The sequence below is a fragment of the Pituophis catenifer genome, unplaced genomic scaffold, assembly GCF_029215685.1.
Source record: "Pituophis catenifer annectens isolate HBS135680 unplaced genomic scaffold, rPitCat1.0.hap2 SCAF_2, whole genome shotgun sequence".
Classification (NCBI taxonomy): domain Eukaryota; kingdom Metazoa; phylum Chordata; class Lepidosauria; order Squamata; family Colubridae; genus Pituophis; species Pituophis catenifer.
In genome coordinates this window covers 42,159,861-42,187,814 of record NW_027256882.1, presented here as the reverse complement: position 1 = coordinate 42,187,814, position 27,954 = coordinate 42,159,861, and the positions used below count along the sequence as shown (strand labels likewise).

At 40.4% G+C, this 27,954-nt stretch overlaps 1 protein-coding gene across 1 annotated transcript; it reads left to right on the top strand.

Moving 5' to 3' along the window:
* Window positions 1-466: 466 nt before the first annotated feature.
* On the top strand, window positions 467-25,810 carry LOC139310174 (zinc finger protein 850-like). Its single transcript, XM_070934336.1, has 5 exons — window positions 467-576; window positions 2,967-3,034; window positions 4,989-6,196; window positions 15,464-16,183; window positions 24,881-25,810. The coding sequence occupies exons 3-5, from the start codon at window positions 5,340-5,342 to the stop codon at window positions 25,584-25,586; spliced, it is 2,283 nt and encodes a 760-aa protein (XP_070790437.1). The 5' UTR covers window positions 467-576; window positions 2,967-3,034; window positions 4,989-5,339; the 3' UTR covers window positions 25,587-25,810.
* The last annotated feature ends 2,144 nt before the right edge of the window (window positions 25,811-27,954 follow it).

Below are 27,954 nucleotides of genomic sequence, written 5' to 3'. Positions count from 1 at the left end.
AAGACTCGTTCGAACCTTTTCGTGATTCCTATTAGTTACACACAGTTAAAGTAATGGGCGCTGCCCTCAAACAAGTTTTCAGCTACCCCTAAGGATTTCTGATTTTATCCGCAAACTTTTCTCGCTTGTCAATCCTACAGACAGCGCTGTTTGGAGAATCGTGCTGGTGCCAAGGTGCCCACTGGCACGGGATCTTCCAATCCTTTGTTGACTATAACTGAGATCAGCATTTCTCTTGCAAGCAAGGCAGTTGCTGGCTGGGAGGGAATTCACAGAGATTCGCATGAAGCCTCTCTCGTCCCTTGCTTTCCAACGGGATTAGGCTTCGTTGAAGCCAGCAGAGAGCAGTGTGAGGTTGCACCGAGGAGCAAAAGAGTATTCCGCTTCCGGAGAATTTGCACGGGCTTTCCACGGGGAAGGGAATTCTCGCGCGAGGCTCGCCACCCTGCTTCTGACGTCACGCTTTTCTTACACTCGGCAGCTGGAGAGATCCAGGCGAATGGAGATTGCTCGAGGGCAGCCCCGTTCCCAAGCACAAGGCTTTCTAGGAACAAGGACGCGCAAAGGAATGTGTGGGTCAGTGCAATCGAGCCCTTTGGCGTGCAAATGGGGAGGTTGGAAGAACCAGAGCGGCTTTGAAATAACTTTTCCACCATCCTGCACCCGAGGAACAGTTTCCTCCAAGGCGATGCCGTCAAAATGTACTGGATTTATATTGTTAAAGCTGCCTTAGACGTTGCCAAAAAAAAAAAAAACCCAAAAAAACTTAAGCGATCTGAAGATATGGCCCTTCGGTCAGTTGCTCCTTGCTTAACAATTAAATATACTGTTATTGTTTTAAGGACGATATGATTCAGCCTGTGTAAAAGAAAGTGAAGTAAAAGATCTAGCAAATGCATTTGCACCATTTCTTTTTAAAAAAACTTTACTGTTAGTTCACCACTAGGTGTTAGTGGCACCCAGCTTGACTGTGGCTGATGTCTGAATGGGAGGGGAACCATTAGGACCATGATGGCAAACCTATAGCACGCATGCCACAGGCGGCACGTGGAGACGTATCAGTAGGCACGCGAGCTCAGCTCTGCTAGCTGATTTTCGGGCCTTCTGGGTCTACCAGAAGTTGGCAAACAAGTCATTTCCGGCCTCCGGAGGGCTTCTGGGGTGGATGGGGAACCCCCAAGAAAGCCTCTGGAGCCTGGGGAGGGCAAAAAATGGGCCTACCAGGCACACCGTGCCATAGCGTGCCAAAAGCGGGGGGAGCCTGGGGGGGGTCGCACGCGCATAAGTGGGGTGCATTGAATTATGGGTGTAGGCACACACGTATGCGACCCCCCCCCGCTCCCCCTGCTTTTGGCACGTGATGGCAAAAAGGTTAGCCATCACTGCATTAGGGAATTCTCAGGAGTAGTTGGCTAGATGTGAAAGTTGAAAAATGAAGACAGTGAAGTTCACTGTCACAGCATTGTCAAAAGACAGTTGGGTGGAAGAGATCACCAGGGGTCAAGTTGGACTGGAGGAGATTTATTGGACCAACCCAATCCACATGTTTAATTCAATTTGTATTTTGTAAATGCAGAAAACGGGTTAATTCAATAGCAAAGTTAGTAGGTTGTGTCGACATGGCCACTAAGTCCCATGCATGCAACTGATGTCACATTATTATGGTGTGACAGAATGGGGTTAAGACCAATTGGGAAGCATTATCTTACCTAGGAATAGGAGTAAATATGCACAACTCTGCTCAAAAGACAGCTCTTTTTTGAAGTTGGTAGAGCTACTCTGCAAATACAGAGAGTCCTCGACCTACAACCATTCATTTAGGGATCATTTGAAGTTACAATGGCACTTTTAAAAAGTGACTTACAATCAGCCTTCGCACTTATCATATAATCAAAATCTGGGTGCTTGGCAACTGGCACGTATTTATGATAGCTGTAGTGTCCTCAGGTCATGTGATCACCATTTGCGACCCTCCCAGCCAGCAACTGCCTTGCTTGCAAGAGAAATGCTGATCTCAGTTATAGTCAACAGAGGACAACTTACCGGTATACGTACAAATAGGATAAATGTTTATGGAAATTCTCAGTCATCCAGGTGATGGTTGTCACAAAGGTGCTTTTTTCAAAAGGCAACCAGACTTTTTTGTTTCTTTTTCCTTGAAGATGTTTTGCTTTTCATCCAAGAAGCTTCTTCAGTTCTTGGATAAGAAATGAAACATCTTCAAGGTAAAAACAAGAAAGTCCAGTTAGCTTTTGAAAAAGCATCTTTGGTACAAATAGGGTCTCCTCAGAGGTGAAATCCAGCAGGTTCTGACAGGTTCTGGAGAACCGGTAGTGGGAATTTTGAGTAGTTCGGAGAACCGGCAAATACCACCTCTGGCTGGCTCCAGAGTGGGGTGGGAATGGAGATTTTGCAATATCCTTCCCCCCAGGAGGAGTGGGGTAGGAATGGAGATTTTGCAGTATCCTTCCCCTGCCACGCCCACCAAGCAATGCCCACCAAGCTACACCACCCCCACCAAGCCACGCCCACAGAACCGGTAGTAAAAATATTTGGATTTCACCACTGTGTCTCCCCCTTAGTAGTGGGACTCCCCTCACCTCCCAGCATTAGGGTTAGAGACGATTGACCCACCTTAATGGAATAACACATACAGACAAAAAGTTAACGTATGCATATTTACACCTACAGGCTATATTTACACAAGCATAAAAAGATGACAATTCCCACAAAAGATAGGGGGGAGGGGGTTTACATATATGGTTGATTAATTTGTTAGAATGTGGATATTAGAATGATTCTTACTTCCTTTAAATTCTTCATTGGAATGCCTTCCTATGATTAAAAAAAAAACCCTAAAATTATCCCCACATTTCTTTGCTGTACTTGCTTTATACTAAGAGAGAAATCTTGCTCTGAAGAATTTTCAGAAATTGTGATTCTCCTGCTATTTATTCTGTTTTCAGAATTCCAGGGCAGAATTCCATTCTAGGCGTTTACCAGTCCCACGTACTTTTCACAACCAGCATGTAAGGTAGGTCACTAATTAGGACTACTTGTACAATTATGCATTAGTTAATACAGTATTCTTTATTACAGCCATGATATGCCCCCATATGCATTAAGAGCACTTCTTCCAGTTTCCTTAGAAAATTGTCATTCTAGATACCGTATTTTTCGGAGTATAAGATGCACCTTTCCCCCCCACTAAAAGGGAGTGAAAATTTTGGTGCATTTTATACACCGAACGTAGCCCCGCCCACCCACTGGGCCCCACCCTTTGGCCTCTGCCTCCCAGCAGTTTACCTCCTTGCAGCAAGCAGCAAGAAGAAACAGCTCCTTTCAGCTTCAGCACGGCCTAATTAGCACAAGTTGTTTGGATTGGCCTCCCGACTCTCAGCTGTTTTTCTCTCAGCTGTTTTGCTGGGGCCTCTGCTGCTTGCTGCAAGGAGGCAAATTGCTGGAGCAGATTTTTTTTTTTTTTCTTGTGCTAATCAAGCTATGCTGAAAACGAAAATGAAAGTAAAGCAGGCTGTTTGCTGCAAGGAGGCAAAATTGCTGGGAGGCAGAAGCAGAGGCAGATTTCTTTTTCTTGTTTTCCTCACCAAAAAGGGTAGGTGTGTCTTATAGTCCGGTGTGTCTTATACGCCGAAAAAAATGGTAGTTCTACAGAAAGAAACACCTGCTAAAGAAGATGATGAGCATATTTTATATTCAGGAGCTTTTTTTTTTTTTTTTTTGCAAGATCCCAAGAATGAGGGTGCTAGAACTGACATGATTCCCCCCCACCTTTTTTTTTTCTCTACTTCACTTAATATTTTTTCCAGATGGCCAAAAGCCTTAGAGATCCAACTGAAAAACAATTCTATTTTTGTACGGTCAGCAAGTGGCGGTGCTGAGGAGATTCATATGCGTTATAGGTGGGGTTGAAGCAGATAATTTTGCACAGTAACTCTAGCATCTAATCTCTGCTCTAGAGGATCCATGGACTTAGAAACAAATGTTAGGAAGTTTATTGTGGCACAACTGGGAGATTTTGTTTCTGTAGGATTGTCACCAATCAAATTTAGCTCTCTGGGGTGTGAGCAGTGTTGAGATGTAGCAGGCCAGGGGTTCTTCCTCTAGCTGTTTGCTTTTCATTTAGTATAAGATTTTGCTTTTGATCACTTTAAATCTACTCTTAATTCTAGGCAGTTGAGTGAGATGAAGATGGCTATGCTAGTAATAGGTTTATAGAAAAAAAAATGGAGAAGTTAAAAGATAGAGTACTGTTAAGATATGACCTGGATGTTGAACAAGTAAAATCCATGATTGGTATCTGGAGATTAAATTTCCTGGAATATGTCATTATAGTCATTAGAAGTTAAGTTTGTTTCAAAGAAAATATTAATCTATACCTTTACACCGGTTTACTCACAATTGGGTAGAGCAGAGATAAACATACCCTAATACAAACTGTGGGATGCGGTGGCTAAGACGCTGAGCTTGTCAATCGAAAGTTCGGCAGTTCAGCGGTTTGAATCCCTAGTGCTGCGTAATGGGGTGAGCTCCCGTTACTTGTCCCAGCTTCTGCCAACCTAGCAGTTCGAAAGCACGTAAAAAATGCAAGTAGAAAAATAGGGACCCCCTTTGGTGGGAAGGTAACAGCATTCCGTGCACCATTGGCATTTAGTCATGCCAGCCACATGACCACGGAGACTTCTTCGGATAGCGCTGGCTCTTCGGCTTTGAAATGGAGATGAGCACCACCCCCTAGAGTCGGGAACGACTAGCACATATGTGCGAGGGGAACCGTTACCTTTACTAATACAAATTTTATATTTTGGATGTAATTCCCTCAATCCCTTGGTGTTGGCCTTGATGGATGAAGCTGACAGGACTAAACCTGATTGCCTAAATGTGGGAACTAAGGGAATGTGGCAATGTATTTCAAACTAAATTGACTTTCTGAATTTTTGCAAATAAAGTCCTTTATCTAAATTCTCTAGCTTGGCAGCAGATCACAGAGGAAGCCATGTTTTCATCTTGCCCCTTTCTGGCAACGTCTAAAGAGGCAAGAGAAGATGTAATGACCTTGAATGAAAGCTAATCAAACAAAGAAATACTTTGATCATTCTAGCCAAAACGTCATCTTATTATTCTTTGGAAAACAAAGCCATCTTTTACTAATTCTTTTTTTGTTTGTTTGTTTGTTTGTTTCATGCAACCCTTCTGCAAACACTCAATTTTTATTCCACATTAAAAAAAAAAATCCAACGTAGAGGAAAATGGCTTGTTACCCATTTTTGGTACTTAGAATTACATAACAATTGGTGAAGAAATTCATAAGGAATCCCCCAATGGGAGAAAAATGCTTGAGATGTCCCAATCTTGGGGAAAACCTTTTGGGCAAGTCAGATCATTCCGAACCTCAGCAAGTCTGCCCCACAGATAAACTGTATAAGTGCCTGGAATGTGGGAAATGTTTCACTCACAGTAAGAACTTCAGCACCCATCAAAGGATCCACACGGGCGAAAAACCTTACAAATGCCCCGAATGTGGTAAAAGGTACGGGGCCAGCTCCACTCTGAGTAGACATCGGAAAATCCACATGGAAGAAAAGCCTTACAAATGTCCAGACTGCGACAAGAGTTTCAGTTACAAAGCAGATCTCATCAAGCACCACCGTGTTCACACGGGGGAGAAACCTTATGTGTGTGGCGAGTGTGGGAAAAGTTTTAGTCAAAGCTCCAATTTTGTTACTCACCAGAGAAGCCACACGGGGGAGAAACCTTATGAATGTCCTGACTGTGGGAAAAGTTTTACTGTGAGCTCGAGCCTTATTGAGCACCAGCGTGTCCACACAGCTGAAAAACCCTTTTTGTGCCTGGAATGTGGGAAAAGTTTTAATCGCAGCTCCCACCTCAGTGTGCACCAGAGGATTCACACAGGGGAAAGGCCTTTTCAGTGCCCCGATTGTGGGAAGGGCTTCACCATTCTCTCCACTCTCAGTAAACACCAGAGAATCCACACAGGAGAGAAACCTTACAAATGTCCCAAATGTGAACGGAGTTTTCGGGTGAGCTCCATCCTGACCCAACATATTAGGACCCACACGGGAGAGAAGCCATACGTTTGCTCTGAGTGTGGGAGGAGCTTTAGTCAAAAATCACCTCTTATTGCTCACCAGAGACTTCACAGTCGTCAGAAAACCCGGTAGGTGAAGGTGGGTCAAACACTGGACCAGGCTTTGAATGACCATACTACAAAAAAGGAAGGCTGGGAGAGTTGACCAGTTTTATGGGGTGAAATTGGCAACTTAAGCCAGTGTAGGCCTTAAAGCAGAGGTCTTCAAACTTGGCAGCTTTAAGACTTGTGGACTTCAACTCCCAGAATTCTCCAGCCAGCTATGCTATGCTGGCTGGAGAATTCTGGGAGTTGAAGTCCACAAGTCTTAAAGCTGCCAAATTTGGGGAGCCCTGCCTTAAGGTTTCCATTTTGCCTCTTCATCTTCCGATCCCCCAAAGCATTCAGAACAGGGGAAAGTAGAAGGTTTGGCCCCAACTCATCACAAAAATGGTGCTCATGGTCTGGATTTAGCCCAGGACTATACTTTTTGCCTACAATCCAGTAACCTGCAGGCCAAAGTAATCCATAAAGATGAGAGTGAGAAGGATTGAAGGCAACAGAATTGCTCATTCAACACCTACTGGGCTCTAACTTTCAGGGAGGGGGGCGGAGGAGAGAAATGAAATTGTGGTTCTTAAATTTCCTTGACTTTATCTTTGATGATAGCCTTTTCCTGGACCAATGGGAGACAAGGGATGGATGTTAACTCTGCAGCCAGTGTGCATCTCTTTTGTGAATGGAAAGTCTTTTCCAGACATGTAAGAGCTATGGGGACCCCAAAGGTTTTTGAGAGGGTGGAAAGTGTTACCTGTCATTAGATTTCCTCCTCTGAAAGTCAACACACTTTTCTGCTCTTGGAGGTGGTCAGAATCACAACTGGGGTCCTGAAATGTTTTCCCATTAAACTCCAGAACTTAAAGCTAAGAAATGGTTGGTTGTGGTAATAAGAGTTTGGGAAATGGAAAATTATAATTTTCTTTTTTATATGTCCTATATAGAAAAGTGTTTCTTGGCTAAAAATGGCATCCTTTCGTATTGCTTTAAAGCCCATCTACGATCCAGCTGCTGTGTTCTTGACTGAGTCGGTGGAGTGTTAGAAATCCAAAGCTATTATGCCATGACAACACAGGATGAGTAGGATAGGGAGTAGGAAAAATATACTGTACATAGATTCTGACACTAATAAACAATTTTTGTAAAAAAAGGTCTTCAACTCCAACTCAGAAATAAATTAGTGCCTTTACTTGATAGTTTGTCCAGCAACATCTGTCCCTTTCTCCATGCCCCCTTTTCCTTTGTCTCCTCCTTTCCTAATTCTCTACCATTGCCCAACAAGATGTCCTTGCCATGCTGTGTTGGATCCAGTGGTGGGTTTCAAATTTTTTTACTACCAATTCTGTGGGCGTGGTTTGGTGGGTGTGGCTTGGTGGGCATGGCAGGGGAAGAATACTGTAAAATCTCCATTCCCACCCCACTCCAGGGAAAGGATACTGCAAAATCCCCATTTCCTCCTGATCAGCTGGGAATTGGGAGGCAGAGAATAGATGGGGGTGGGGCCAGTCAGAATTTTTACTACCGGGTTCGATGAACTACTCAAAATTTCCACTACCGGTTCTCCAGAACTGATCAGAACCTGATGAAACCCACCTCTGGTTGGATCCTACTCTAAGATTTTCCAGCTTGGTGCTTTCAGAAGTTTTAGGATACAACTCCTACCATCCAAGGATGGAAAGGCAGATGGGAGTCATAATACAGTTTATTTGAAAGTGATTAGGCCAGGAAATTTTCAATTTAAAAAATTTAATTTTTTAAATTTTAAATGGGTTCACAGACCATTTCTAAATCAAAGGGTAACAGGGTTTGCCAATTTAGCATGTGTGAATATATATGTGAACATATATAAGTATAGGTCCTTTACAAAGTCTTTGGAAAAGCATTCACAGAGATGGAACATGTTTTAAACAGATTTATTTATAACTGATGAAAGTATCACAGTTTTCAAGAATGGTGACTGAAAATGTTCCAAGTACATAAATTAGTATAAAATTTGTCAGATTCTAAAGTGGCAATTGTGTTTGGTCATAAAGAGACGATTGCAGGGCATACAGTTACTCTAAAAGAGCAACAGATCTTTATCAACAACAGAAGCAACAGAAGCATATGAAACTAGCATATGCTTCTGTGGAATACAATTCACTTTGTAGGAAAATTGCAGAAAGGTATGTAGTAGAATCCAAATACTTCAGATTGCATTCACTTTCAGCCTTTAATTTGTCTCTCTGTGGATTTGATTTCCAGCTTGTCAATATGGTGGTTTCGCTTGCTATGCCCTGATATTCTCTGGAATAAGAAAATAATTAAATACATTCATACAGTTGAGCATTTATCAGCTCTTACTCAGCTGTCGAGTTCTGCCAAAAGCACGTCAATCATGTCAGCCACATAGAGGCAGTCCTCAATTTATGACCGGTTGCTTAGTGTCTGAAGTTATGACCAACCCAGAAAAGGGGATTTATGACCTGTTTTGAAGTTATGATAGTCCGGACTCCGGCCCCCACCACAGTCATATGACCAAACTTCTGGTGCTAATCATATTTATGGCTATTTACAGTGTCCCACAGTAACGTGACTGTTTTACAACAGTTTTGCTTTTTGGCAAACTTCCAATTTTTCAGCAAAACCATGTCCACAGCAAACCATTGGTTCACTTAACAATCTATGTTTGTTTAAAACTTCGCAGCATTCACCTAATGACCACCACAAAAAACGATAAAATCACATGACCAATCAGTTTCATGACTCTCACAATATGCATCTGTAATGGGTAGATTCCAATACAGTGATGTTTCGAGGACTACTTGTATTGCCATCAATTTTGCCCTTGGTGCGCTAGCTGGGGCTTGTTCCATACAGTGTTTGCCATAGTTTGGATAACTCCAAAGCTGCTGTCTTGATGGAATTTTTTATTTAGAACGTGTATGTTATCCCGTATGAACTAAGCATACAAAAGCATTACAAAAGGGAGGGGGGAAGGGATAATTATCTTTTGGTAAATAGGTGTCAAAATTGAAATTCCCCAGCATTTTTGGAAATGCAGTCTGATGCTATTATCGGCACAATAGCTATAATGCTATTGTCCTGATTACATAATTTTGATCTGAAAGTGGAGTGAGACACCATCTTCTTAAAAATATAATGGGTGGTACTATGTCAAGAGGGCAGTTCCAATTACACAATGGAAGTCCCAAACACTTTTAATGGGTGTTGTATGATCACTGGTTCAAGGTTGATTCAGCCTTCCATCCTTCCAAAGTTGGTAAAATGAGGACCCAAATTGTTGGGGGCAATATGCTAATTCTGTAAACTGCTTGGAGAGGGCTGGAAAGCACTGTGAAGCGGTATATACGTCTAAGTGTTATTGCTATCATACATATAAAGGAGTGGGGGCTTCTACTGTGTAGAAGACTATCGCAGCTGCCATCTTGATTTTTCTTGACCATTCATCCCCTGTAGCAAAGTAACATCCAAGTGAAGCCTCATTTTACAGTAGTGGGGATGTAGTGGGGATACTAAAGGTAGTAAAATCAATCGTGCACTCTGGGTTTTACATTTAAAGGGTCTATATTCTCAGCAACCTACTGGCCTTAAATTGTGGATTTGAAAACCAGAACCCTAGTGTTCTGTGAGATTTTGATGCAGTTACAGCAAAGACTATATTTAAAAAAAGTTCATTCAGATACAGCGAATTTTCTATCATTGGAGCTTTCCTTCTTAATCAAGGATTGTGGGATTTAAAAAAACCAACAAATAGATTCTATAGCCTGAAAATGTTTGAAAACCCCTGAACTAGTACTCTGTCTATATTTGCTTTCTAACATGAAGTACTGTAATGACTGTATTTCGTCCATAGCAAGTCAAATTTGAAAATACGAGGCGTGGGAGGGGAAAGATTAAGGGGAAATGGATGTGTCAGTCATTAATCTTCATTGGTTTGAGATTGTTTTTGAATGGAATTTTATACCTAAAATACCTGGCTCAATCTCAGAATTTATTCTTTTTCTCTTCCATTCTCTCTCTTTTTTTAATGTTTTTGTTTTTTCATTTAAAGGGTTTATAGGTTGTTCCAATCCACAGACACTGAGTGGCAGACAATTTGCTCGATCCTCAATCTGGATTGCCATAAATACCTAATAAAGATTAAAACCAAGATCCTACATACAAACAAGATGTGAAACGTTCCAATATATATCAATTATATTAATCTGTCCCCAAAACTTGATGAAATAGCTGCATGAGATGGTCTCATAAGGAGAATGAGTTAAGGAGAAAAGTGACTACAGTTTGAGGGTGAGGGGGAAAAGGGACACCAGCAGCAACAGCCAAACTTGCTCCTATGTTCTGGGACTACCTCACATCTAGAGCTAAAACTATCTGGTTTATTTCTAAGTCCGATGTTGTCAGGACTTAGTTGAGGTATAACGAAACTAGCCGGAGGTGCTGGTTATTTCGCTCGTCTCACTTTCTTAGTGCAATGACATCTCGTGATTGCACAATAAAGGTCTCAAGGAGTGCAGGAAGCCGCCTAATCGCAGACGCAGCTAATCAATAGTTCCGGGTGAAAATCAGGGCGGCTGACGATCGTTTTTCCTCTGAGGTGGAGAAAAATCCAAGGTGACAGCTGAGAATAATACAGTACGCGAATCTTCAGGCTCGGCCTCAGTCCTGGTGCTCTGGAATTCGCGCCTGGGCCAAAGCCAACCCCCCCCCTCTTCCGTTGCTGCTTCTGTTGCTAAAGTAGAGGGAAGGCGAAAGCACCGGACCTGAGTGAAAACTTCATTCTGGCTAAAATCAGTTTTCGGAGTTAAATGGCAGAATAGCTATACAATATTGGCTGTTCCTGTGAAAACTTGATGAGGATAGAGAGGGCCGAGCAAGGGAAAATATAGGGAAGAGGGGAAATGCAGCCCCGTTGATGACTCTTTCTTTTCTCCTCGTGAAGCTCGATTAGGGACAGGTTGGCTGCTGTTGTGAAGCAAGGGGGCTGCAGCCCTGCGTGGTCCTAACTTGGATATCGTTGGATTTAAGAGACCCTTTTTTCCATATCCCGTGTGTTTCCTGGACATTACAGTTCCTTATCAGAAATATATAGGGTGACCATAGAGGTTCCATATAACTATCCCACCCTCCAAATTTGGTGTCTTATCTTTGTAATCCTGTTTCCTCACCAATACTTTTAATTTTTTTTGTTGTCATTTAAACTCATTCTTTTTGCGGAGGTGGGGGAAATAATATAATTTATTAATATTAACATAATTAGTGTAATTATTATCAAATTCATTTTAGTATTTGTATGATGATAATCGATATTTATATTGCGCTTAAAACTCAAGTGTAATATAAAAGTCCAAAATTAAAAGTCCAGAATCATCTTAAAGGGGAGATGGGTGGCATAAAAATTTAATAAATAAAAAAATGGGGAAAAAAACAAATAAAAAGAATTATCAATTGAATCTGAGGCCTATACAAAAATCACAATAAAATTAAGGCAGCTCTTATTTTGATGCAATAGTGGAACATCAGATAAAGGCTTTGCAGTCAAAAGAATTACAAATAAACTATAGACCTTTATAAAACCTGAAAGGATGTCCAGAGGAAAAAAAGATTAATGCCTCGAAGAGTCTTTTTGATTATTTTTTTTTTAAAAAAAACACGAATTAAAAAAAATATCTTGGTGTGTTTTGGGGGTTGTTTTTATTTTAATAATAAAATATTCTATTCTGCCAAAGTACTGCAAACCGGCATGAATGCACGGTTCCACTTCTTGCTCGTCCTCGCCTTTCCGGCTCTCCATCGGGCCCTTGCCCCGAGCTCTTTCTCGCCGAGCTACCACGAGAGGGTTCTCGATCTGCGGGATCTCAGCTTCTGCGGGACTTTCGACAGTCTCTCTCTGCCTTTAACGTGGCAAAGATGCTTTCGGTTGTTTGCTTGTTTTCCATAATCCTGCTCTTCCCGTGGCCAAAGAGAACAAAAATAAAGAAAATATTCCGATGTTGAAAATGGTGTTGGCCGCCAGAGGCCTCTCGATTTCAGCTAGGAAAGCCAAGAGGAAGTCGCTCCCTCTTCCTCTCTGCTGAGGAACATCCTGACTTGGGCAGAGAGCGAGCCGCGACAGCGTCGCCTTGGAGGTCTGTTTCTCTTCGGCGGATGCTGGGAGTACTTGATTGAGCTTTTTCTTTGACCGACCGAAGTGGGGACTGAGGTCCTTCGCAAGCCGGGCTTGGTTAAATGCTGGAAGTTTCTCCCTGACTTAGAGACAGCCTTTGGAGGGGAAAAGAAAAAGAGTTGAAGGGAACGGTCCCACAGATTCTTGGCGAAGAAGGAAATGCTTTTGGAGGATAATGAAACTGAAGAATTGACGAGGATCGGTGTGTGTAAAGGGAAAAGAAACGAAGATAGGGAACTGTTTTGACCGAGTTACACGTGGAGGAATAGATTCTATTCTATTCTATTCTATTCTATTCTATTCTATTCTATTCTATTCTATTCTATTTTCAGAGTCAAGTAGAACAATCAGATTTGATACTTTTTATTTGCTAAATTTTTAGATGGGGGGAACGTGGGGGAACATTTGTTCAAAATATCTAAGGTACTGGAAGGTTAGTCAGGGAGTGGGAGGGCAACAGTTATAATTCAACAAATCTATATTGTGAGGACTTAAAAATCAAGTCTTATTTTATTGATAGAAGCACACTTTTAATCTATTGCAATTTTTTGCATGAAAGCTGAAGCATGTAAGGATTGTTACTCTCCTGTCAAAATACAGTAATAGCAAGCCTTGTACCCTGTTTCCCCCAAAATAAGACATCCCCTGATAATAAGCCCAATCGAGCTTTTGAGCGCATGGCAATAAGGGTTCAGAAAAATATAAGACAGGGTCTTATTTTTGGGGAAACATGGTAGTATGTTAATTTATTACAAATGTTTTTGTGAACTGCAGTCCATGAGATGTCATTCCATCCATATATTTTATTTTATTTTCATTGGTAAATTGGAATCATAGTCATGAACATTTTTGCATGTACAGTAGAAGGTTCCGAGTGTATAATTTCTCTAATTTTCATTTAAAAGAGGTTTCTGGGTACCAGCTAACCCAGAGGGCTTCCTGCTGAAGACAAGATTAGAACTTATGGTCTCCTGGTCACTGACTTGGTACTTTTAACTACTATACCAAAATTGCTACTATTCATGTTAATGATGAAGTCTCCTTTGAGTCAAGCTGAACTCTTGGTGACTTCATGAACATGGCTATCTTGTTTTCTTGGCAATACAGTAATACCGAAGTGATTTGCAACCACCTTTTTCCAGCATGTTTTAGATTTCTCAGTCCAGTCTGCAGCCTGAGGTTTCCTGGCAGTCTCCCACCCAACTACTGTTCAAGTTTGATTATGCATAGGGGTGTTGTTGTTTTGTTTTGTTTTGTTTTTTTAAGAGAGAGAGAAAGAGAGAAACCAAGTTCAATGAAATGCATTTTATTAGCTTGCTGCTGATCCAACTGTAGGGGGCGATACAGTCCATCCTGTGATATTGTCCTTTGTCTTTCTAAGTGCCACATTTCAGTCCCTTGTAGCTCATTCTATGTATGTTAATTCTATGCATCCTACCACAGTAAGATTTTTTGAGGAACTGTGTCAATCTTCATGGAAATCCCAGCTGGCTGCACATCATGGTAGATGGAGTACAGTATTCCAGTTTGCCCAAATCTAGTAGTTTCCATGTATTATAGAATTAGAATTCCCAGCACTCCCAGCCAATATGGCTATGTTAGTTATGAATTTAACGAATCAGTAGAGGACAAAGTTAAGAAAAGATGGCCTTATCTAGTCAGGGGATATGACACAAGCCAAAAGAGCACCTGTGGTCCAAAGACAATCCCACGACTGTACACAGGGACCTAACAGCACAACAGTCACTGCAAAGAAAGCACTTCAACTCATTTAAATAAGGGAAAAATGATGCCACTGAATTCACCCTCAAATATTGCCTAGACTATATTTTGCCAATACATGAAGCCAATTTTATTTTACAGTTGTTAGCTGATGTTTGTAGTACAAGCCTTTTGAAACACATCTGGTACAAAACCCTCAGTGATTCTTTAGCATAGAACTGGTGTGTAGAACTGGTGTGGGCAACTCGCGGCTCCAGAGCTGCATGCGGCTCTTTGGGCCCTCTGCTGCGGCTCTCTGTCCCATCACTGGCTGGGAGACTTCCAGAGAATCTTAAAGCTATAAGCAAGACTTGAGAAGGGTTGTTTATTTGTTTGATTTTTACAGAAGATGGTAAAGACAAATAATTTCCAGTGTACATGTTGTCCTCAAGAACTGAATTTAGTTCATGAGTTCATTTTGTACTGTGTTTTGGATTCAGCAGGAAGATGTGGAGGAGGCAATAAAGTTAACTTATTTTACAGGTTTGGTTGAAAGAATTACCTCTGGAATGTTTCATGTAGTCCCCCAAGTTCAAGAAGATGCTTCCTAGCAGGGGTGAAATTAAAAAAATTCCCCTACTGGTTCTGTGGGCATGGCTTGTTGGGGGGAGGTGATGTGACTGGGTGGGCGTGGCCAACTCGACATCACTCACATCGAGGGGCTCCTCACCGGCCCCTCCCCTCCCAGCCATTCCTTGTCGCGAATGGCAGGAAAATGGGGGGGGGGATATTCCTGCCTACCATCCTTCCATCAGTCTGTGCTAAGATTGAAGAATGGATGACAGGCAGGAAAATCCCCTTCCCCATTTCCCTGCCTTTCACAAAAACGGCTCTATTCCAGCTGCTTTCCCCTCCCTCCCGTCCCCCTCCCTCCTGGGGACTACCTTAAAGGGACAGGCTGCAGCAGCTCTGTTCTGAATGGAGGGAGAAAAGTTAGCATTCTCTCTGCTGCATTTAACATTGAATTCTGTGGAATATTGAGCAGCCAGAAGAGGTGAGCGGCGACCAGCTGGGCATGGGTGGGGCCAAGGAGGGGTAATTACTACCAGTTCGGTGAACTGATGCCCATAATCCCTAGCAGTTCACCCAAACCGGTCCGAACCGGTAGGATTTCACCCCTACTTCCTAGATACCGTTTATGATTTGCTTTCTTCCCAGATTTGTGATATGATGTCAAAGCTATTTATTTTTGCTTCCATTCCAGCCACTGGACAGAAAATGGAAAACACTTCCAAGGAGAAAAAAACAGGACAAATACAACTATGCAGGAAAGTGGGAGGAATACCCCAAAAGAATAATTCCCAGGAAAAAGAAGCTTCTAAAAACCAGAAGAGAACAGGGAAACAAAATGCCAAAAACCCTGGATCCAGAAGAATAAAGTCCATCATATCACAAGGAAACTCCAAGGAACAGCCAAGTCAGCAAAGAAAGCGAGTGTCTAAGAAACAGCATCCGTGTCCTGATTGTGGGAAAATCTTCAACAGAACCTCTGCTCTCAGTGCCCATCAGAGAGTCCACACAGGCGAAAAGCCCTACAAGTGCACTGAATGCGAGAAGAACTTCAGCAAGAGTTCACACCTCATTGCGCACCAGAGAATCCACACAGGAGAAAGACCCTACACTTGTTTGACCTGTGGGAAGAGTTTCAATCACTCTTCCCATGTGATTATCCACCAGAGAACTCATACAGGGGAGAAACATTACAAGTGTTTAGAATGTGGGAAAAACTTCCGATACAGTTCTGATCTCATCAGGCACCAGATTGAACATGCAGGTGAAAAACCCTTCCGGTGTTCAGACTGTGGGAAATGTTTCAATCGGACCTCCAACCTTCTTATCCATCAGAGGATACACACAAAAGAGAAACCCTACAAGTGCCTTGAATGTGGGAGAAACTTCAGTTACAGCTCAGTTCTTATCAGGCATCAAAGAGTGCATACCTCTGAGAAGCCTTTTAAATGCCCGGACTGTGGGGAAGGTTTCCATGTGAACACAAGCCTTCTTACACACCAGAGGATACATACAGGAGAGAAACACTATTCATGCTCCAAGTGTGGAAAAAGCTTCAGGTGGATATCACATTTAAATAGGCATCAGAAGATCCACGCTGTAGAAAAGTCTTAGGAAAAAAAAACCCCCACACTTAAAATAACAGAGTTGGAAGGGACCTTGGAGGTCTTCTAGTCCAACCCCTTGCTTAGGCAGGAAATCCTACACCACTTCAGAGAAATGGTTATCTAATCTCTTCTTAAAAACTTCCAGTGTTGGAGCATTCACAACTTCTGCAGGCAGGTTGTTCTACTGATTAATTGTTCTAACTGTCAGGAAAGTTCTCCTTAGTTCTAAGTTGCTTCTCTCCTTGATTGGTTTCCACCCATTGCTTCTTGTTCTACCCTCAGGTACTTTGGAAAATAATTTGACTCCCTCTTCTTTGTGGCAGCCTCTGAGAAATCGGAACACTGCTATCATGTCACCCTTAGCCCTTTTCTTCATAAGACTAGACATATCCAGTTTCAACAACCGTTTTTTATATATTTCTATATAAATTTGAACACTAGGAAATCACCTATGAGTTCCAATTTAAGATGCACTCTATTTTTGGATGCTATATTCTTCTTTTTTCCTCTAACCAAGATAAAATACATTGTTTTGATCTAATGTTTAGATTGTAAGCAACCTATCTACAAGAACATTATTTACAAAGTAAAGTTAATAAGCATAACATTTCCCTGCTACACCTGACTTTTTAAAAAGATTATTTTTAATTTAAAAGAAATGAATGGAAATAGCAATAGCAATAGCATTTAGACTTATATACCGCTTCATAGTGCCTTTACAGCCCTCTCTAAGCAGTTTACAGAGTCAGCATATTGACCCCAAAAATCCGGATCCTCATTTTACCCTCCTTGCTTGGAAGGATGGAAAGCTGAGTCAACCTTGAGCTGGTGAGATTTGAACTGCCGAACTGCAGCTAGCAGTCAGCTGAAGTAGCCTGCAGTACTGCCACTCTAAACACTGTGCCACCTCGGCTCATAATATTTTTTAAAATTTTAAATTTAATTAAAAAGAAATTAATGGGAAGTTGATATTTCTCAAAGCACCAACAGCTAGTAACATTCTAATTTGACGGAATGCCATGGGTGTTATAAAAACTGTGTGAGCATTCTTAGAAAATAAATATAGTGAAAGGTTGTAACCTAGTTGTTGCCTGGACATGGGTTCAATCACTCCTCTTCCTAAGTTCTCAGAACAGAATATCAATTTTAAGTTATTTTACTTATCCAGACTCAGACTGCTGCTGAACTAGCTTCTGCCTCCAAGCACAAGGAAGTACTGGGATGGGGAACACACCAAGGAGCATTCAAGATGTACTGCATTGCCTCCAAGATAGAGAAGTCATTGTAAACACAGTCCTTTGCACCTGCCTTGCCCTGGAAAACATAAATTGCTGAGGAAATATAGAATCCTCAATTTTAGGGGAAAAAAATCCTAAGAATCCCAGTTATACATCTCTCAACAAATTGTGTAATATGCAAAATCCAAGCCATTCAGAAGCCTGAGGCTAGCAAACATTACAGATACCTGTGCATTTTAATATAGGTAGGAATCTGTCTCCTACCCACTATTGGGAAATAAAAGATAGGATGAGAGAGTGCCTAAACAAATGATCAATATAAACATTAAACTGGAGATTCATTTAACTGTCTCTCCCCTCCTCTTTTTTGAAAAGTTTGAAGATGTTCAACAAATCCCCAGACAGGTGTTTTCATACAGGCACAAATGAGTGAAAAGGCATGATTTATTATGGAAACTTCCAATGATCTCCATATTTTTTCCTTGGAATACTGTAAAGTCCACAGGTATTTGAAAATCAACAAAAGCAGCAAAAATGCTGATATGTAGCATATTACTCAGCCAAATGATATAAAATGAAATATTGGCCATCTATGAATTGGCTCACCCACAAATTAGCATCCCTATTCACAAAAATGTTTTCATTCGGCAGCCAGGAGTGGCCTGCATAAAGTGCAAATTCCTTTTACTTATCTGACAGGATGGTAATTTCACAATTGCCTTTCCTCCTTTTTTTTATATTCTTTATGTGGTTAAGGTGCTAGCCTAGAAATCAGAAGACTCGCTTGGTGACTTTGGGAAGGCCACTCTCTCTCAGTCCAACTCACCTCACAGGATTGTTGTTGCAGGGAAATAGGAGGTAGGTGTATATATGCTTTCTGTTTTGAGATATATTAAAATGGCAGGATAAAAATATAATAATATAGGGATAATAAGTGCAAGGCATTAGACACCAAGAATCTTTGATATGCTGATATTTTTATTTTACCACAGAGGGGCATCCAAAAATAGCTCCTTCTAGTGTATATGGAAACTTCCTCATAATTCTACTGTCACATTTTAACATCCTAGATAATAATTACATATATAAAATGTATTTTATACTATATATACTGTGTTGATATTAATATATCTATATAGTAATACAATATTATTTTACAATATAATTAAAAAGTCCATTTTCACCCTTATGGGTGGTCTGTGTTTTCCTCAATCTTAGATTCTCTACCAGAGGCATGGAAGTTGGAAGGTTCTAACTGTTCCTAGCACTGCACTCTTCTGAACAGAGAAACTCTGAGGTTGTTCCTGGAATATGTTGGATCCACTCTCTCAATTTAGGAGTCATAGCCACAGGCGCTCCAATCACCACTGGGACCTCTTGGGTCTTCTCTCTCATTAGGTCTACCGTTGTAGTAGCATCCATCAGTTCCAGGTTCTCTTGTCTTCTCCATGTATGGTTTTGTTTCTAGTAGCCCAACTGTCAGATTGACCTGGTTCCTCACAACATCTGACATGGACCTTTTTAATCAGAGATGGGTTTCAGCAGGTTCTGACCAGTTCTGGAAAACCAGTAGCGGAAATTTTGAGTAGTTCGGAGAACTGGTAAATACCACCTCTGGATGGCCCTGCCCCCATGTATTCTCTGCCTCCAGAGTCCCAGCTGATTGGGAGGGAATGGGGATTTTGCAGTATCCTTCCCCTGGAGAGGGGTGGGAATGGAGATTTTACAGTATCCTTCCCCTGGACTGGGGTGGGAATGGAGATTTTACAGTATCCTTCCCCTGGACTGGGATGGGAATGGAGATTTTACAGTATCCTTCCCCTACCATGCCCACCAAGCCATTCCACACCCACAGAACCGGTAGTAAAAAAATTTGAAACCCACCACTGTTGTTAATCCATGTAACATCCGAGGCGGGGCCCTTGCACCAAACTCCCTACTGGCATGAACCTGCCCAGATTTACACAGACACAGCCCATTTACACACACACACGCACACACTCCACCAGACTGGATAGTACTTAGTACTTATAGTACATTCAAATGAAACATAATATGGATTTCTGAATATTCAGCATAATTTTTAGAGGAGCCAGGGCGGAAATTATGTTTTTGAATGTAGTAGTAACCTGCCAGTAAATAGCAATAAAGCTCCCTGCTAATTCAAAACGATTCGTGGAGCTGGCAAAACAATTTCTCCCGATGCGCTAGCTTTTTACAGTACTTGCCCAGGATGATTTTTTTTTTTACTCCTAGCTCTGAAGAAAAAGGCATTGGTAACTTAAAAAGCTTCTCCTGGGCGGCACCTAAAATAAGTGTTTTTCAGCGTAGAAGAAGCCCCTCTCCCATCTTGCCAGGAGAGGGCTCCGCTTACTGTTTCCTAGGAAGTATCAGGGCTTTTCCATTTCGCTCCGCTGAGCCAGGAGGATGAACTTCCTGTAGTAAATAGATTTGCCGCCATCGTGAAAGCTATGAGATAGATAGGACCGAGATAAGTGGCCCGGCGGACATCGAATCAACGCTTCGTCACTCGACCAGAGTGAAGACTAGCATCTATTCCGAGATAACTCCGAATAAACTGGCAGCGGGTCAGGTAAAAGAAAGACTGTAAGGTGGAACGTAGGGAAGAAATACTTATCGCAGAAAACCTTTTATACTAGGTTCTCCCACCAGGATCGATTTGTATCCGCTATTTTTCAACCTGCCTCTCTGCTTGGAACCTGCACTCTGTAAAAATTATTATTTTTTTATTGATATTAGTGAATTAAACTGAAGCACGGAGTTCCTGTTTAATGGCACGAACTGAAGGATGAGCCATTCTTTTGGTTGGTCAGGTTGGGGGTTGCTTGGGAATAGAGTATTTTGTTTTGAAAGAGCCCTGTGGGCAAAATCTGCTTCATCTGGCATTCCAGCCCAGACAATGGCCAGCCAATTGATTGTAGGCGTTGAGAGAAGCCTACAACAAGAAGAATGAAATAGCAGGTGCTGACTGTTACTGCTTCCCTATGGATGATGTTATTAATGGATAGACAGTCAGTCGGTGGTTCATTTGACACATCATCATGCAGACCTTGGCTGACCTTGTCTGGATTTGGAAGCTAAGCAGGGTTGGGTGTGAGAAACACCCCAGAAAATATTCTGGGAAATTGAAAAGCATCCCAGGAAAGGCACAGTCAAATTACCTCCATGTTGCTGCTAAGAAAACTCAATCAGGAGTTGAGCTCTATTTGACAGATTTTACTTTCTCTAGGTCAGTGTAAACAAGCAATTTGCAAGACTGAAGCAATTAAGTTCAAGGGCTTTTGCTTTTCTTTTGCTGGTGTGCTTATCTCCTTTTTGAATTTGCATAATATGTTTTCAGCAACTGCGTGAGGGTCCTTGGTGCTCTCCAAGCTTGCTTGTTTTCTTGCAGGTGTTTTATTACCCAAACTAGGTAACATCATCAGTGCACCAAGGACCCCTCATGTCAACCCTGAGCTACAAATATTCTCCTTTGTTAGTATCAGCAACTGCAGTTGATGGACATGAGGGTACCATTCTAGAGAGTAATATTTCAAGTATGTGAAATATTTCTTCCACCAATTAGCTTCATGGAATAATAATGAATTCTGATATTGTATGAAATAGTCTAAAACTTTTCTACCAGTGCATAGTTTTAGATATATCACATTTCCTCTTACTTCCTTTCCCAAAGAAAAGAAGCTCTAGACTGTGTGAATTTTCTCAAAGAGAAAAGAAACCCTGAACAAATAATCCAAAATCATTTTGACTAAGATTTCAGCTATTTGGAATGATAAATGGAATTGCTCGAATAGCAGCCTCTTAGTCCCACATGGATCATTTTATTTATTTGTTTAATTAATTGATGGGGCTGAACTTTATTTATGACACTGGGAAATATACAATATTTAAACAATTTGAGACAAAACAATATGAAACAATAATTTCTTCTCTATCATCAGGTCCGCAACAGAGGTGAGAGCTCAGACTGGAAAACAAACAGGATTATCTCAACATTATTGACAATGAGCTGGTGGATATTCCATGATCAGCCTTTTTAAAATTGACTTGAAATGGTGAAATATTTAAAAAGTCTGCATAACACCCCCAATGCTTTAATGTTTATGTAGTGAAAAAAAAAAGATAAATCTGTTATAGTGATTAAAATAAACTAAATGTGACAAAAGCAGAAAAAAACTAACAGAAAAATCCATATAATATAAATAAACATAGAAAATTAATCCAGTTGTTAAGCATATCACTAAATATAGACCATATCGCAACATATGCTCATCTTACTTTTAGAAAACAAAGGCTTTTCAAAAACAGGTAATTCATGTCCTGAATCCTTTCCATAAAATCAGGAAAGCATGTTTCTGTCCAATTACTTACAATTATCCTCTTCGCCTTACCTCAAACTCAAAATTCTTAATGAAACAATAAACCCCATTTTAAGGATATTATTCAATATCCCTTTGAGATCCTTAATATTTTTTTCCAATATTACATAAACAAACTTTAGTAAACACAAACAAGGCTGTGATAGAACAAGACCAAATCATATGGGTTAAAGGGCCTTCACACATCAAGGAACATAATGTCTATCCTTTTTTAAAATAATTAAATGGTACAGTAAATCCCAAATAATGTTTTCTGATGAATATGTTTTATTTATGAATCATAAGATGTATATTTTGCATTTTTTCATTCCAGCTTCAAATATTTCATTACTTCTGACTTTCATTTCACTTTTTGGGTTCAAACACTGCATCTTATAATGAAGCTAAAATTATAGGTAGCCTAGAGATTGTTAAAGCATTTGAGCCAAACTGATTAACATAAGTTTCAACTGAATATATCATATTGTACGCAGGCAGACACATCAATGTCAAAAGGCAATTTCTCAAAATATTTAAAACCATCATTAGTAATCAACTGATTTAAAGTATTAATCTTTTGTGTAATCCAAGCATTCCACCACAAGATTTTCCCTTTTATTTTAACATTTGAGGTATACAGCAGTGTCAATTTCTTGGACAGATTGCCATTCAAGGAACAAGAGGTTCAGACAATTTTTGGATTCTTCCACCCTAAAGAATTCATTAATAAATGAGTGTTAGGAGTTTGGCTCATACAATTTGTAAGGTGGCACATTAACGTTTTAGCTCTTTGGCAACAAATCTAATTATGATCTTTCTTTTGGAGTACTACTATGCTACTACTGTTGGTGCATGTGTATCAGTTTATCTCTAAAGGTATAGTAGAGACACTCATTTGCAAACTGCTGCTGAGCTTTCACTAAATGGCTGGGGATTTGTATTATTTCTTGTGTTATATGTTTAGCACAAATAAATGTGAAAAGCTCCAGTTTATAAGTGATCTTTCAGGAAATAAGAATGGTCTACATGTCTGATGATCCTATGGGGGCACAAGCTTTTATTGATGCCTGATTTTGCCAAGAAGGCTATTTGTTTTGTCCAGTGACAGTGTACCATTGAATATTAATTTGTAGAGTACTTTGGCCAGGGGCGGGTTCCAAATCCTGCCGCTACCGGTTCACACATGTGCAGAAGTGTCCAGGTGGGTGGGCGGAGCCTCCCACCACCGCTACCGGTTCGCCCTATCCGGTATGAACCGATAGCAACCCACCACTGACTGTGGCAAGAAACAGTTGCTGCTTTGAAGCATTTGCTTATGGGCTTTTCAGAGGCATTTTTCATACTGTCTCAGAATGAATTTTCAAAGAAAAATAGTGCAGATGGGGAGAGAATTTCAGCTCTCCTTCCACATGTTGCATACATCATCTTCATCAAGTTGTTTCCTTTGTGATGCAGAATTGAGACTAGATCACCTCTTACTTTCCACTTGTAATCTGTTCCTATTATGTACTTAAAGGAGTTAAAGATGCAATAAGCAAAGGCCAGTTCCTTCGGGACTTATGCTAATTACTCTCAGTGTAGTTTCCAGTGACTGTGTCCCTAGAGACATATACCATAGATACAGGTAGTCTGCTTAATGACCATTCTTTTAGTGAATGAAGTTAACAAATGTATTGAAAAAAATAGCTTACAAGTGATCCTTGCACTGAAGACTGTAACAGCACACCCATAGTCATGTGATTGTAGTTCAGGCGCTTGGCATCTGACTGGTAACTATGACACTTGCAACGTCCAAGCGAAGTGAATGGGGAAGCCAACAGGTGGTCGCAAGTTGTGGTCGTGATGTCTTGCTTAAAGACTGAAGATTCAGTTAATGACTGGCAAAAAGTGTCATAAAAATTGGATACAGTCACATGAAGATTTGCTCAATGACTGCACTGCTTAATAACAATTTTTCTGATCCTTATTGTGGTCATAAGTTGAGGACTACCTGTAATGTAAATTCTTGTTTATGTGTCTCCCTAATTTTGATCCAGGTTTTGCCAATTAATTGTATGTGATATTTGCTGATGTTTAATAATGTCACATATTTTTTTCTAGCTGAACTGAATGGCACATGTTCTTGCTTTGATGTGGATATAGAGATTGATTGAGCATATTCTGGGTATAAACTAAACTGGAAATTACCCACATTTTCCAACACCACAGAATTGCAGCCCCAGTAAAATTTACTTCCATTCTCCATGGATTATTTTAAATCTGATATTTGGAGTATGAAATTATGTGTACAATAGTTTCTTTAGAAGATCCTGCTTAACCAGAAATTCCAGTTTCTGAATCTGGAATCTTAGATAAGCAAACATTCTCTAACAGAATGCTTATTATTTTGGTTATTGTTTTAAAAAATAAATACAACTCTTTGTCTAATCGTCCTTCAGCATTTATCAATGGAGTAAAATGGAAAGATGGTATTGGCTTTCTATACCTCAGCTTTATCTTCCTCAGCATATAATTGTGCATTTGAAATTTCTACTAACTGGCATTGTTTTTGCTGTAACATAATTTTGGAGATTATTCTTAGGTCAGATTCAATAAGTAATGTCATTTGAAACTTTTAATGGATTCTTTTTTTTTATTCCTATGTTATCATTGTTTAACATTACGGACGGAAAAGACTGGAAACCATCTTTTTTGTTTAAAATCTGATTTACTTCAACAGGTGATGGGATGGCAACCAAGACTGAGAAGCAGACATCCATAAAAGAAGAACCAGAGCATGTAGAAATGCAGGTGATGTTTAGAGGAGGATCTAAAGAGAGTAGCTCTCAAAGATATAAACAGGAAAGGGGGACTGTAAGTCACTACAATGTGCTGCCAGAGAGAAGAGAAAAAGCTGCTTCTGATAAAACACAAAGCAAAGCTGGTCAGTGCAAGGAGGGGAATTTAAAACGTCTTGACCAAATAGTGATCCAGCAACTCATCCACATCGGAGAAAGTAAAATTACCCCTAAAAAACAGGAAAATAGCTTCTGTCAGAATGTAGGCATCAATAGACCTCAAATTCTCCATTTAGGAGAGAAGCCGTATCTCTGCATCATTTGTGAAAAAACTTTCCGCAACCACTCAGGGCTTATGGTCCATCAGAGAATCCACACAGGAGAGAAGCCGTATAAGTGCCCTGATTGTGACAAGAGCTTCAACCAGCGATCCCATCTCACCTCTCACCATGGGACCCACACAGGTGAGAAGCCATTTAAATGCTTTGACTGTGGGAAGAGCTTCAGTTACAACTCTGGGCTCATCATACACCAACGAATTCACACTGGGGAGAAACCGTATAAGTGCTCCAACTGTGAGAAAAGCTTCAGCCAAAAATCTCATCTCCTTTCGCATCAGAGGACCCATATGGGAGAGAAATCTTTCAAATGCCCCGACTGCGGGAAAAGCTTCAGTTACAACTCTGGTCTCGTAATACATCAGCGGATCCACACTGGGGAGAAACCATATAAATGTTCTGACTGTGGAAAGAGCTTCAATCAGAGATCGCACCTTATTTCTCATCAAGGCATTCATACAGGGCAGAAACCATACACATGCCAGGATTGTGGCAAAAGTTTTAGCTTCAATTCTGGGCTTGTTATTCATCAGCGGCTTCATACTGGAGAGAAACCGTATAAGTGTCCCAACTGTGGGAAGAATTTCAATCAGAAATCGCACCTTATTTCTCACCAGAGAATCCATATTGGGCAGAAAACTTAAATTCTAAAGACAATTCTGTATAGGCTATTAATATTAGCATCGTCTTTGCTCTCTAAATGGTAGCTTTGGAAGAACTGTGTGTCGTCATCTGTGGGCCCAGAAGCAGTGGACTTATTTTAGGATTTTGACATTCTCTTTGTACTTACATGTTCAATATTTCAAAATGTGTAGCAACAAAGAAAAGTGACAGCCAAGAGCAGTGGATATAGAACAAGAGGACTGAGGTCAGGGGTTAAGAAGGCTACAAGAAGTATAAAAATGCCAGAAAGCTAAGACTTAATCTATTTTAATATTCGTTTTTCAATTTTATGAGAAAATAACATTGTAGTTTGAAATGTAAAACATTTATTAGTAACTATAGGAAAATGCTTTAAAATGATCATTAATGTGTTAATATAGATTCTTAGCCTGTGCGAAACATATATAAATATATATATTGCAAACTTTGGAAAAAGTTTCATCAAGGCATAGAGAGAAAGAGGGTAGTTGGACTGGACCCCCACTGCTGAACACATCCTTGATGCTGTGTTCCTTTTTGGCTTGGGAGTTTGCTATGCTTAGATTTGAAAGGGAAACCTTATATTTCTACAAACAAAAAAAGTCACATCACATGGAATGCTGGAATAAAGATGTGATACATAGATAGTAGCCACACAGGCCGATCTTTGTTCCTCTACAAATCCTAGACTATATTGTATGGAGGCAACTTTGGAATTTCAAAGTGTAGTAAATCAAGAATTCACCCTTGTTAATCTCTAGATTTTCTCTAATGCTTTTTATAGGAGGTTGCCTGTGCAGACTTTAGTATTTAAAGAATGCATCAGGGTTACAAATGCAAATTAAAGTATGGTTTGTTTAAATTAATGCATAACTTCAGTTTTCTTCAATTTAATTGATTAGACGTGCTTCTGAGCATCATCCAAAGTGCTGCTTATTCGGCTATATTATTCAAGATTGCCACATGAGGCTGTCCCCTGCAGTGATCCTCAGGAACCCTGTTATTTGCCCTTGTGTGACACCAGTATGTGGAATTCTCTGCTCCAAGTGATCTGTTGACCCTTTATTTAGTAGTGGTCAACATTGGTATTTTTAAAGAAACATTTTGTTCTACCTCTCTTTCCATACCTTTTGTGATTTTATTTTAATTTTTGAATATTTGATCTAGGTTCCAGATTGTTTGTAGATTGTTGTTGTTATTTTTGTTGTTATTACTACATTGGATCCAGACTTGGCCGCACTTAAAAAAAAAAAACCACTGAAATCAGAGAGGGTTAAGGTAACTGTAACTAACCTGTACCATTGATTTGAATGTGCTTATGTGTAACCATGAAAGGTAAATGGCTTTCTTCACTGTTGTTGAGCTCCAATTTTCAACAGCACTTGGCATTATGGTCACCAGTGAGAGATGGTAGAAATTGCAGCCTAACAACATCTGGAAGGCCATTGGTTACCCAGTCTTGGACTACTATAGTATTGGATGCCGTCTGCTGCCCTGAGGCCAAGGGGCTGAAAATATTAAATGTAAATATTAAATCAATTGTAAATATTAAGTCAGTCAGTATTACATTTTTAAGCATTGATCATTACGGCTTAATCGCAGCCACTCTTCTGTACATATAACATTGCTGATTAGAATGGTGTATACGGTAGTTTTTAAAGTACTGAAAAATGTTTCCTTGGAATAAGTGGGGAGTGTACAATGTTAAAATGCATTTTTAAAAAGATATTCTGATACTGGTTGTTTGCTTAGATTTTTACTTTTTACCATTTTCTCTCCCTCCGGTTAGGCTAAGACCAAGGTTGACAGAAAAATTTGGCTACAGTTCAATTCTTAATTTGCTTACACCCAATAGACAAAATCTTGCCAGACCAAACCCTTACTACTCTTACCTTAACAGATATAACTTCAGAGATCCTAAGCAGTGGCTATTCTTACTCTCTTCTTCTGTCTCCTATCCAGCTCTGGACTGGGCTGCCTCTTGTCTCATTCTTCTTTCCGAATGTGTTCCTAGGTAACTATAACCTCACTGTAGTCCATCACACAAACTCCGCCTTTTGAGGGCACTCTCTCTCTCACCTCCTCAAAATCAAATGTAGCCATTACAACCCTAAGAGAATTTATTTGCTTGAATTAGCTTTTTAACAACACAAGTAAAAGAGGTTTAAAAAAAAAAAAAAAACCTTGAACCATGCAGAAGACACTTTTCACGTACCAGATGGTTGAAACTTTGACAATAGTGCATCTTCACAACAGTTTTTCCTGCTAATCTGAGTAGTCAAGTTCATAGCAAGAGAGGTGATCCCATAGACCAGGGGTGTCAAACTCAAGGCCTGGGGGCCGGATCTGGCCCATGGGGTGCTTAGATCT

What these genes read in the sequence shown, in the direction of transcription:
- LOC139310174 (XM_070934336.1), top strand. Translation starts at nt 5,340, where the DNA reads ATGGGAGAAAAATGCTTGAGATGTCCCAATCTTGGGGAAAACCTTTTG. An exon ending in CACAGTCGTCAGAAAACCCG is followed by an intron (nt 6,197 to 15,463) that starts GTAGGTGAAGGT and finishes CCCTGGATCCAG; the next exon opens with AAGAATAAAGTCCATCATAT. An exon ending in TGGATATCACATTTAAATAG is followed by an intron (nt 16,184 to 24,880) that starts GCATCAGAAGAT and finishes AGGCATCAATAG; the next exon opens with ACCTCAAATTCTCCATTTAG.